This window comes from Ochotona curzoniae, unplaced genomic scaffold, assembly GCF_017591425.1.
Source record: "Ochotona curzoniae isolate NIBS_2020 unplaced genomic scaffold, NIBS_Ocur_1.0 contig_908, whole genome shotgun sequence".
Taxonomy (NCBI): Eukaryota; Metazoa; Chordata; class Mammalia; order Lagomorpha; family Ochotonidae; genus Ochotona; species Ochotona curzoniae.
In genome coordinates this window covers 30,417,208-30,430,158 of record NW_024466607.1, presented here as the reverse complement: position 1 = coordinate 30,430,158, position 12,951 = coordinate 30,417,208, and the positions used below count along the sequence as shown (strand labels likewise).

At 39.9% G+C, this 12,951-nt stretch overlaps 1 protein-coding gene across 1 annotated transcript in view; it reads left to right on the top strand.

Moving 5' to 3' along the window:
* Window positions 1-9,957, top strand: part of TAFA4 (TAFA chemokine like family member 4) — a 122,173-nt gene extending 112,216 nt beyond the window's left edge. The window contains exons 3-4 of the mRNA XM_040995038.1: window positions 2,965-3,093; window positions 9,782-9,957. Of these exons, the coding sequence (XP_040850972.1) occupies window positions 2,965-3,093; window positions 9,782-9,957 (305 nt within the window). The remainder of the gene's footprint in view (window positions 1-2,964; window positions 3,094-9,781) is intronic.
* Window positions 9,958-12,951: the final 2,994 nt, after the last annotated feature.

The following is a 12,951-nucleotide window of genomic DNA, read 5'->3' as shown; positions in this document are numbered from 1 at the left end:
ATTCTATGAGGCTGGTATGTCCTTGGTACCAAAAACAGGTGAGAAAAGGAATCATAGACCAATATCCTTGATGAAACACCAATGGCAAGTATCTGAAACAGCAACATTTCTGTCCCTCCCATGAGTAACCTTGATTGAATTTCGGGCTCCGGCCGGTAGTTTAGCCTAGTCCCACTGCAGACATTTGCTGGAATGGACCTGTGATGGGAGCCATCCCCTTCTCTTCCTCTCAGAGTAAAGAAAAGTAAAATACTAGTTGATGTAATCCAACAGCAGGGTAAAAGGTTACTCACCGTCATGCAGTTAGACTCTTCCCAGGGATGCAAGGATGGTTCAAGCTACTGAAATCAACAAACACGTACATGGGCACCAGCAAGGAGTTAGAACTGTGAGAACTGAAACATGACCGTACTCTGATATGGCATGGAAACATTATATTGCTAGGCCACTCACTCATCCCAAGCTTGCTGGTTATTTCTTAAAGACATTTTTACCTGTGGTATATCACATCAGTGGGATAAAAGTCAAACGACTATCTTGACAGATGCAGAACAGGCATTTGATAAAATTCAATAACCCAGTGGTTAAAAACTCTAAACAAATTAGATATAGAAAGAACCTAACACAATGGATGCTAAATATTACAAATAAGCCAGTAACATAATAAATGGAGATAAGCCGAGACACTGTGTCTAAGATCTGGAGTAAGCGAGGGCTCTGTCATGGATTTTATTCACCCTAGTACTAGAAGTCCTGACCAGAAAAGGAAATTAAGGCCATCAAAATTGGAAAATTATCACTGTTTGCAGATGGCATGTTCTTGTATGTATACAGAGAGCCAAGACTCCACCAAAAATGTGTGAGACTAGATTCAACAAAGCAGGAAACAAAGTTAGCAGGCAAAAATGTGTGGCATTGTACAGCAATAACAAATCACATGAGAAATGAATCAAGCCTGCTGTCCCATTTGAAATAAGCAACCAAGCAAGCATTCAGATAAAGAAAAACAACAACCTTGAAGTAATTTAACTAGAGGGGAAAGATATTTATGATAAAACCATAAATCACAGGCAAAAGAAATTGAAGATACAAGGCAATAGGAAGGCATCCTGTGCTAATGAAATTGTAAGGATAAGTATTGTTACAGTGTCTGTATCACCCAACGTGATTCACGGACCTAATGCAATCTCTAATGAAAAGATGCTTGTCATTTTGTCACAGAACTAGGAAAAAAAAACACAACACCATTGAAGTTTTTTTGGTACCACAAAAGATTTCAAGCAGTCAATGCAATTTTGAGTGAAATTAGCAACTGTAATATTGCATGCCTTGTAGATATTACAAAGCTATAGTAGTTAAAATGGCATACTATTGGAAGAAAAATAGAGACGTGAACTAGTGGAGCACAGTGGAGACCACAGAACTCATCTGTGACAAAGGTGCTATGGACTTAAGTTGTAAATGGAAGTTTTTTTTTCTCATAAATACATGTGAAAGAATGAAATTAGATGCCTATTGCTTACTATGCGCACACACAAAAAAATCAACTAAAAATTGAATGATGATCTAAATTTAAGACCTGAAAATTTGAAACCAAGACAGAAAACAGGGCAAATGCTTCAGGAATTAGTTTTTGGATCAGACTCTGAAAGCACAGACAACAAAAGCTGAAGGGCAATTTTATCCAACTAACAAACTTTGCATAACAAAAGAAACAGCTCAGAAAGGGACAGCAACAGCATGGGAAATAAAAACTTCAAACCATACATCTGACAAAGGGTTAACATTCAGAAATATATGTATTTATATATATTTATAAATATATAAATAATGTCAACTGAGGAGGAAGAAAGCAGAAAACTGAGTTGAAAGATGGGTTGAGATGATAGCTTTCTTCATATCTCCTTTGCTATTAAAGAACTGGGGTGCTGTTCTGTGCTTCCTAGGCTTATAATACAGATCATTTGATTGGTTGATTGCGGTGAGGATGGTGAGGTAAGGAGAACAGCTGGATCCATAGATGAGCTCAGTCTAGAATATCCACATGTAGGAGTGAGTGCTTCTAACTCAAGTGATTAATTTTGAGTGGTTTTCCACTCACCGGAAAGGTAGGTAGGACAAATGCCATGTGTGATGGAAGCCTTTCCTGACCTTAATGTTTGCTGTTAATACAGCATCACACGCAATTCTGCAATGCCAACATCTACTACTGTAACGTCCAAGCAAAGATGACGACATTAGCAGTAACTTACACTTTCTGAGAGTATCTCGACTGGCTCAAAGTTAGCAAAGCCTTCCATATGGATCATTCTTTTTCTTCTTTACATCTTGAGATGAAGGGCCATTAAATAAATATTTTTTCCTTTAAAATAAATAGCAAATACACATTGAAGAGGGAAAGGATGAGAGATGCAGTGGCAGAGAGGTTCACTTTGCACTTGGCTACAGCCCAGGCTGTGTCAGGCTGAAGCAAAGAGCCACACAATCAAACTGGGTCTTCTCTAAGAGTGATAGGTTTCAAGAGCTTGGACTATAATTTGCTGCCTCTCCCAGAGCAGTAACAGGAAGCTGGCAAGGAAGTGGAGCAGCAGGGATTCAAACCAGCCAAAAGCTGGAAACAACCAGGCCTCAGGATCAACTTTTTAAATGAAGAAATAGAACCTAATTAAGTTATTTAACTAGCCTAAAATCATTTAAACATTCAGAAATTAACATGGGCAGACTAAATAGGTAGGCTGGACCGAACTCTCCCTGGCTATATTATAGCTGGGTAAATCAACTTCCAAAGAGAAATATTTCATCTTGTTAAGTAGTGAATGGATTCTTTAAATTTACTTACACTGAAATAAGTCCTGTCAGCAGCCTCTGAAGGCATTGCAGTAATTAATCTCTTTTGACCTTCACTTTGTCCACATGTAAAGGAACAAACACTATCACAAATGTGTCTTGACCTTTGTTTTGCAGCTTCCATCGTGGTTCAGAAATGGTGGTGTCACATGAATCCTTGTTTGGAAGGAGAGGACTGTAAAGTGTTGCCAGATTACTCAGGTTGGTCCTGTAGCAGTGGCAATAAAGTCAAAACTACCAAGGCAAGTATAGACAAAGTGCAACTCTACTCTCTGACTCCAGCACGCTGTGAAATTGAGGGTGTATGCCATGGTCTTCTCTGCCCTCTGTGACCATTATTATTTGATACTGCTAAACCAGCATAGCCAGTGCCACCTGATGCCTTTGGCCTTTTAGAAAAAGCCCACTCACCAGCATCACCCTTGGCATCAGGTGGGAGGGGCAGAGCACTCCTTTTTGGTAGAGCTTCTTCAAATCTCTTTCGCAGGAAAGGTTTCAGAGTTGATGAGCTGGTGTTTCAAAATACCATGATAGAACCCACAAACGCACGGTTTAGTACAGTGGAAGTATGTGCTGCCTTAAGGAAGAGGTCATCATTGGTGACTCTGCATCAAGTGCAAAAAGGTTCACCATTCCTTCCTCCCAAGGTCCTCCCTCCAGTTACCCCTGTTCTGCAGAGGACTGCTCTGTACTCACTGCCAGTGAGATTCTCCACAAGAAACCTCACGTCGGATCTCCTCATTGCTTTCTTGAGTCCTTTGTCTTTGGGGTAGATTTTTCTTTAATTTAGCTAAATAGAACCAATTTAGTGTACTTCATATATTCAATTTCAAGCACATAATACTTCTGACCTTCCTTCCTTTGCTTTTTCTTTCAATTTTTTGGATATCATACTTTCAGTTTACTTCATCTTCGTATGTATAAGGCTAGAAACAATAGCCCAATTCAGTTTTACTCATTTGCATTGCATTTTTTGGGTTCTTTTATTTGCTAACACAAATCAGGAAACATTTGCTGTTGGGATTTTTCTTTTATCATAATGGTCTCCTGTTTATGAATTTTTGTTTCAAAAATAGGATTTCTTTTTTTTATGGCTAAGAAGTATTCCCTCATGTACATAGCAGTTTTTTTTTTTTTTTAATCTAGTGATGCATCCAGTTTAGTGGAAGAGCATCTGAGTCAATTCTGTGCCTTAGCTATTGTGAATTGTGCTACTATAAATCTGGGGTATATACCACTGTTTCATATGCTGATTTCACTTCTTGTGGAACAGTTCCCAAAGCAGGATGCTTGGCTGTTATGGAAGATCTCCATCCTTACAGCCCCTGTCCAATCCACTATCTGGATTCCTAATGTTGTCTCTTCTGGCCTAGATTCCATACAGCCCATCTAATAGTAATTGTGAAATGACATTTTCTAACCTAGGTCCATCCTTGGCCTGTTTGACTCTTAGCAACCACTCTGGCCAGCCAAGCTTCCATCATTTCTGCTCCGGACAGTGGGGCCTTCTGTTAGTACCTGTTTCCTATGTGCTGTGTAGTGGTTGTTCCCTCCTCAGGGAATATGTTTCTCTCCCTTCTTCCCACATCAATCCTTGTTTCTTTAGGGACTGTTATCCTGGTTGGATTTCTATCATTGCATTGGATTTCTATCATTGCATGGATGGCTGTACTGAATACTCTGAACTTCCTAACGAAAGCTGTGAAGTTGGGTCCCCTGTTTACTCTTGCTTACCTTGGTAGTCATAACCAGCTGGATGCTCTAACAAATGTTTCTTTGAAGAAAATTCATACAACAAAGGCCATTCTGCTATTGTAAGTCACTTATGGCGGAATGACTGCAACTGGTTGATGTCTGAGCCTTGGCTCCTTATGGAATATAATACAGAGTGACTGGCTTCTTACTTCTGCATTTTCCATCTTAAGGATGCTTTGCATTAAGTTACTAAACACACTTCTCATCTGCCTTTAATCACTGAGGTCAAATGCAGGTTACTTTTGCTAAACATGTACTTAAGCTATAAAAACAATAGAATTGTACTGATAGTTAAAAAATTACATTTAAAATGTAAATCAAGATTTAATAAATGTCAGATTAGATGAGAACTTGAGCTTGTATCCAGAATTCCAACAAAACAGCAAGTTATTTGATTAGTTCTTTATCATTTACTTAAAATTGTACTTGCAAAATCAAGGCTGTTTTAAAAAACTACGTGGGATTATCAACTGACTTGTCTTTATTAGTGAGATTGAAGAGAGTGGACCCCAGACATGACTTACATTCAGTCTACATAATTGTAGCTGTGGGTTTAATCACTGTTGAGCATGCACATACTTTTTGGGATCATTATTCTCTAGGCAAAACATTTGAGTATTTACAAAGTATTTATATTGCATTATGTTTTAAAAGTTACGAGAAGGATGCGTGGAGTTTCCATTTTACTTGAGAAGCTTGAACACCCAGAGATTTGGGTGGCAGTAGGAATGCCCTGAGATGGCAAGAGATGACTGCATGGTTTTATACCCATGGAGTCCTCGGTTGCATGAACAAGGGGGAGACAATTCTCCTTCAAGTCATTCCTACGAAACTCCCAAGCTTTATAAATTCACAGCAAACCCGCCAGTAAGAGAATTCTACAGTTCTTCCCTAAACTTGCTTTAGCCATTTTCCCTGCAGTAATTTATAACTAAAAATCTTGCAGTTGCTGGTAATGTGTTAGGGTCAGGGATGAAAATAGCATTTCTGGTAGTCTCTGGAATGGCATTTTAGAAGATTAATATTTTTGTTGTTTCACATATAAAACAAGACCACAAGCAGTAGCCAGCTGTGTTCAGGAAGACCGTTCCTATGCCACTATCCTCATAAAACTACTCTCCATCCTTCTCTCTCGATGTGCAGTTAGGGCATTTACGGGAAGAAAACCTTCAGGGGCATTTTGGCTCCATGGGCTGGGAATAGAAGTTTGCTCTAGCTAAATCCTCAATGGAAGTGACATTTCATTTAGCACTTTCAAAAGTTGTAGACATATAATACAGTTCCCCAAGCTATCATCATACTTGGGTTGCCTTTTTTTTTTTAAAGCGATACACCATCTGAGAATAATCTCCAAGTCATAAAACTTTGTTTCTTTTATTAATTCAAGCCAGTGTGACTTGAACTGCATAAAACATTTTATGTCTTTTATGGATCTTATGTACATGGAGTACATTTATATTTGGGCCTGAGACCAGCTTCCCTGTGGGCCTTGTGCTCCCAGAAGCTATGTCTTTTCTCCAGATACTACTGACCTTATACCACCACTGGAACAAGGATCCTATAAAGGCAGAGAAGTTGGTTCCCTAGGGGAGATGGTTACTGAATAACAAAATAGTTTCCATTTTTCCTTAAACAGTTCATGCTCAGTGATGCCAACACACAGCAAGGATAAAAAGTCAGGTTTCCTGCAGAAAATCACCTAGGTTAATTTTTTCCCTCTGCATTTAAATGCAAATATGAGGCAGTCAAATTGAGACATCAGTGGTCTCAGATGAATAGATGAAAATATGAGAAGGGACAATTCCCAAACGAGTCATCTTTGTCGGGTGTAAAAGATTGGCATCAAGTTTATTCTGCCTATATAGTTTCCATTGTCTCCAGAGAGGCTTTGGCTATGACTTCTTGTAGAAAAAATGTAATTCTGTCATCCTGCCTCAATCTTTCTTTCCTTAATTTATTGCTGAGACTTGCTGCATTCTCCATGTTGAACAGTCCCTCCCTATTTCAAGATGCCAGTTAAATCTTCAATCAGGTACACAGTGTTTTAGCACAAAAGCCTAACATTAGCCAGCAGAAAAGCACATTGAATTTCAGATGAAATATTTTAGACTTCTTACTGCTCTTATTTTCAAAGCGTCTACAAAGGCCAAAGAACTATGTCCTCAGGACACGAGTTCTCAACCAAGGACAGCTCTGTCTCTGAATGGGCTTCTGGCAATTCTAGAGGCTCTCTTTGCCTGTGATGTGCTAGGCAGTGCTGCTACTGGTGTCTGATGGGTAGAGCCCAGAGTTGTTGCTTCCTGTACTACAAAGCAGGCTACTCCCTCACAATCCAGAGGCCTGTGACTTTAAACACCAGTATTGAAAGGCTGCTTTGTAGGATAGTATGCATTTTTCTCAACAGCTATTTGCAAGCTTCCTGATTCTTTTACTACATTTTGATCTCCAAGTTTTCCATTACATGCCTAAAAATTCCATCGGACAGGAAATCTCAAGAATGGAAGCAACAGTTTTCCCTACAGCACCTCCCTTATTGTCCACATCTAAGATGACCGGGTCCAAGAGAGCCATGGCTCTCTTGGGACTGGCTTTGTGGTGTAGCAGGTGAGGTGGCTGCTTGGGATATCTGCATCTCCTGCAGGATTACTGGTTCAAGTCTTGACTCTTTCCTCTTCCATCTTTCTGTTAAACCAGCCTTACCTCTGAGGATGCATTAAGTGCCCATGCACCTGCCATCCATGTGGGAGATCTGATTGGAGTGCCAGGCTCCTGACTATGACCTTCCTGGCTCAGCCCTGAGTATTTCAGGCATTTAGCAAGTGATTCAGAAGAAAACAAACCTCGGTTTCTTTCTTGGTTTTCCTTGCATGTAGATATAAACTTTAAAATGTTTCAAACATTGCTCCCTCATGGATAAGATTCTCTCTGCTTCTTGGGCAACCACTCTGGGTTATTATCAGTGTCTTCATTTAATATACAGCTACAGAACAGTCACATTGGGAGCTTGTCAAACAGTGTTGAACCCTATGTTTAGGATATTCTGGTATAATATGGGTAGGTCTGGGGTGATTATAATTAGTGGGCAAGATGAAGGAATTGCTTATCTAACTGAGCTCCCCACTGTTTTTCTTTTTTTTTTTTGGCTTAAATTCTACCTTCTCCGCCAGTTGGAAAAAGTCCCCTGCTCGAAGTCCTTGCTGGGAGACCTTCATACATACAGTATAGACATAGATACGTAGAGTATGTCATCACAAATTGACCTTCACTGATAGCTATTATCTTAACCATGTGTGTCTTTAGGACACTGCTTTCTTGTTCCTTTACTTCACTCAAAACACCACCTTTTAGAGTCCAGTCTTCTCTGATGCCTAGAGTTTGGGGTTTTCTGATGCCTGGGAGTGAACACTGACACACTAGTAACCCTTTTACCCATCAAAACAATAGCAATGATTCTTCCATAGACAATCAGCACAGCATAATTATAAAGAAAAGTAATTCTGAACCTGTGTTATTTTTCTAAAGGGAGCAAGGCATGGGAATGAGCTACCTCAAGTAAAAAGCTTTTGAAAATCATATCCTAGATATAGATTGGTACTTGGTTTGATTACTTTTAGGTTATCTACAGATACAGGATAGATTCAGAAAGAGCTAATATGATGACAGCCCACCATTTCTGAGTGCTCACTGTGTGATGGGCCCTGGACCTGGCAGTTCAGTTCTCTTTGACAATTTCTTTCACTCTTCACTATCACTCAGCCTGCAAAGGACTTCTACCTCCATTTCACAGGTGAAGAAACTGAGGCAAACTGAGACAATATACCCGGCTGACTCCATTGTCCAGCTGCCCAAAGCAAAGACCCAGGGCATTTCTCGATTCCTCTTTTTCCTCACACCTTCATTCACATTTGTCCCAACATGACGGTTTCACCATTTTGTCCCAATGTGATCTTTTAAGTTGATGGTGCAAGGGACATCAAAGGCCATGGTCAGTGTGTTGGCTTTAGGCTCTGTTGCACCTCCCTCCCCTTACAAAGTCCTACCCCCACTCACTCAGGCCTCTCCTTCTTCCTCCAACCACTGCCTCGAATGTTACCTTCCCTATAGTCCTGTGGAGGAGAGGAGCCCTCCTCCTTCCCTGCCTCAGTATTGCTTTTTCTCCATTCTTCCACCGTGAGCTTAGCATGGATTTTTACATATTTTAATGATTGGAAGAAATCCAAAGGAGAATAGCTCATAGTGCGTGTATCTCTCAAACATTATTGGAACAAAGCAACACCCATTTGTGTCTCTGTGGCTTCTGCTCTTGTGAGTGATGAGCAGAATTCTTGCTGCTGCTGTCACTGTAAGGGCTGCCAAGCAGCAGATTCCTACTATATTTAGTCTTTCATGCAAAGGTTTATAGGCTTTGCGCTAGAATGTGAGGACAGAATTTGTTTGTGTTTGCTGTGGCATTCCCAGCATAAATCAGAGAGCAATTATATTGTGTAAGTTCAGTTCATGTCAGTTCACAGTGAAGGTGACATTTGAATAAATACCCAGTTGGGTTTAAAGGCTAGTCAGGATAACAGTGCTATCAAATATAATTTACTTTGAAAAAAATTTTTTTATAGTATGGAACTACTGAAGTATTTTTTTTTCCCAAGCTGCTTTATGGACTTGGAAAACCTGAAAAACTTTTCACATGACAAAATGGAGTTACAGAAATGGCTATCCTATTGTTTCTGGTCTTAAGTAATGAGTCTTAAGATTGAAAAATATAAGATGAAATAATTACCTTCTTAATGGATGTATGTTTCCATTAAATATAGTAGTTTCATAAAATAACCTGTTGTTAAAAGTGGAGGTAACTGTATTCACAAAGAAGGGTAATATTTAATCAGCATTTCGAAATGGCTAGGGCCATTAACAAAGTGTGGTAAGCAGCTGTGAAGCTAACCGGATGGGGTTTCTGTGTCCTTAGAGAATACAAAGTCGGGTGCAAAATATTGTTTATAGTAGCTTTTGTGCAAATAGGCTTTGTACTCAAGGCACAAAATGTCAAGAAATTGGATCTAATTCATGTGGAAGAGGGGGGCATATAGAGATATAAGCTGATAAAACCTACACAAATAGCACAGTCCAAGCAGCATAGCTTTGCCCAGTGTGGTGTGTCTAATGCTCACCTATGTCTTTGTTTTAGGTGACACGGTAGCAAAGCCGGGGAGTGCCTCACTCCTGGAGGAGCAGCGGGAGGCAGAGCTCTATCCCTTGGGTTCCTCCCCTGGCTGCTTGCCGGCGACTGTCTTGGATTTCAGCAACCTCGCATGGTGTGTTGTGCAGCGTTCACCAAATTACCCAGACCTCTCTGCTTCATGACTTTGTTACACTGAAGCACAGCCACGGGCCGTGGCATAATCGACGTCATGTTTGGATTCTGAAAGAACAAGCCTGCAAACATCCAGGAGGAACAAATCCGAGACATGAAAATGGATCACTACTTCAGAGACATTTGCCCTTCAGTTTGTTTTTTAAGGAACTGTGATCATGTGTTTCCAAGGGTCTAAATTCTGTTCCTGTTTTGATCCTTTTCTTTAGTCAATACAATTAAAGTGGTTTAAAAGGGGTCTCAATAACAAAAGCTTTGGGCAAAACAGATTTGCTAGTGTTAAGAAAGTTTGATGAACTGGTTATAGAATTTATTGGATTATTATGTTTACATTTGTGTCTTTACTTTTTTTAAAACTTTATTATTATTATCATTTTATGATATAGTTCTACAGGCCCTGGGATTTCCCTTACTCCCTTCCCAAGCTCCCTCTCCCCCCGACCAGAGTTTCCCTGTATTACTACTATAGTCATTGTGGGCATGGACAATGGCAAAGAGTCCAGCATCCTATTATCAAGATACAGTTTCATTGGGAGTCCATCTTTGATCTGGAAGTAGAGCTACATACTGCATTGTTTCCTCCCATCTGGAAAGGATATCTTGATAATATGAAATGTCTGTCTTTCAAGTTTCAGTGGTAGGTAAGCAGAAACAAAATAACGGCATTTCAGTACACTGTTTATTTCATCTAGAGCTTTGGTTATAAAACATTAGAGTAACCAAGAAATGAATTTTTTGGGGATTTTATGGCTCATGGGTAGTCAGAGAGGTAAGTTACCTAAAAAATAGGCTATTTATGTCAAATGACTTATAAAATCTGGTCTATGCCATTTGTGCAAGAATATTTTGTTAAATTTAAATCTTTAAATCTGAATTGTCAGACTGAACACAATTTCCTCCTAACTTCCTCTGCTGTTTTTGGGGAGGGGGGTCATTTTATTTCATTAAATGTAGGTGAAAATCTGAGTCATTCTTTTCTCACTTCAACGGTTTTGCAGTAGACTGTTCTCAGATGCTGTCCCACAAAACCAGGTGAGACAAATGAATGACTAGCCCACATTTTAACATACATACCACCACTAAAATGAGATGGAATGGCTTTTAGATCTTAAAAATGCCCAAAGCATACATTCTATATTACCTTAATTATTCCTATTCTTTTACAATTATGTTTGGGGAGATAGGACTGGACACAGAATGTTGTGATGGTGGTGACAATGATTTTAGTCATGCAAAGAGAATGAGCATACCTGATATGCATTTGTGAAATTCTGTTTCAGTCTGCCTGACTTAGGAGCCTCCTGGATTTGTTACTGTCATATTAATAAGTAAAGAAAACCATTCTGCTACTGGCATGGACGTTTCTGTGTTTATTTTATGCCTAAAGACTTGGTGCTAACATCCTGGGCTTTTTAGACTTTTTAGAAAATAATACATAACTTTGGAGTTGTGATCCTATAGCCAAGTTGGCACGTACACTTGTTTTTTCTCCCATCTCTAGCTAGCATTAAGGTGAATACAAAATATGGCGAGATTCAGTTAAGCTTTGACACATTGATATTTTATGCATACTCTCTTACCTTTAGTATAAATCCTACTGTAAGCATCGAGTTTAAACATATATACATGTAATGCAATTTTGTGACATGAAACAACGCCTTAGGATTTCTTTTTTTGGGGGCTCACACATTTACTTTTGCCCCCAAAATAAGATCAAGTAACAATGACACCACTTCACCGTCAGGTGCATTTCTAGGGAGTGAGCTACTTGCAGGAATAAATGGTCCATTTGGGAAAATGGTAAGCCTCGAAGCTGCCATTTCATCCATTATTGCTTCAAAGAGTGCTTTTTACCTAGAGCCAAAGTGAGCCTTGATGTGGGGCTTTCTCTGAGAAGCATTTCAATGTTTTTATTCCTATTCCTTTCCTGTAGGAAGGCAGGTAGGAGACAATTTTGCTGTATTTTCACAGAATTTGAAACAAGGCTACCTCAGGAGTTGTGAGGGAACAGGTCCACAGTGGGTCCTGCGACCTTGGCGCGTGCGCTCTCCACCCTTGCAAGGCCTTTGATGCTTCTGTCTTCATGCACAGCTATCCACCAAGCTCCAGGTGCGACCTAGGTCTTTTTGAAGAAACCAGAAACACCCCGATATCCTAACTCCCTCACGTCCAAACGGACTGCTCCAATTCTACACACTTTTTTTTTTGTTGTTGCCTGCCCTTGGAAAGGTGGAACTCTATTTATCTGCTGAATTCAGCCAACACCGAATGAATCTCCAAAAGTCCCTGAGTTACTGATGAAATTGTCTATCCTCTTACAAACAAGTCATCTTTCATTTCTACTGCTTGACAGACCTTTATGAATATTCCTGTTTCATAAGAGGAGAATTTAAGAGTTGGTAGAATTCAGATTGCTTCTATATTCACCCAGCTAATGACTTCGGCAGAGTATCAAAGGAGGATTGTGACAGAGCATAAGACATTGTTATTTTTCTTAGAGGAATTTTTAAACAAGATGTAGTATTTGCGAATGAAGTAATTATAAAGTTCAAAGCTTTTACCCGTGGACTTGGAGGATAAGAAGTCCAAGCCCATCACTCTAGGCATGGTGAGGGATGGCAGAAGGTGACAGGACAGTAGGTAGGTGTGGAAGAGACAAAGAACAAAGCATAGATGGGCTGTACAACCACCTGCTGTTGTTAACACTGCAGTCTTTTCAAGAGACAGTTCACCTCTTGAGAAAGGCTTTAATCCCTTTTAATGATCTCAGCACCTTTTAGAGGGCTCCCTCCTGGTGCCACAATATGGAGAATTCTTTTTTTTTTTAAGACTTATTTTATTTTTATTGGAAAGGCGGATATACAGAGAGGAGAGACAGAGGAAGATCTTCCGTCCAATGATTCACTACCCAAGTGAGCACAACGGCCGATGCTATGCCAATCCGAAGCCAGGAGCCTCTTCTGGGTCTCTCACGCGGGTGCAGG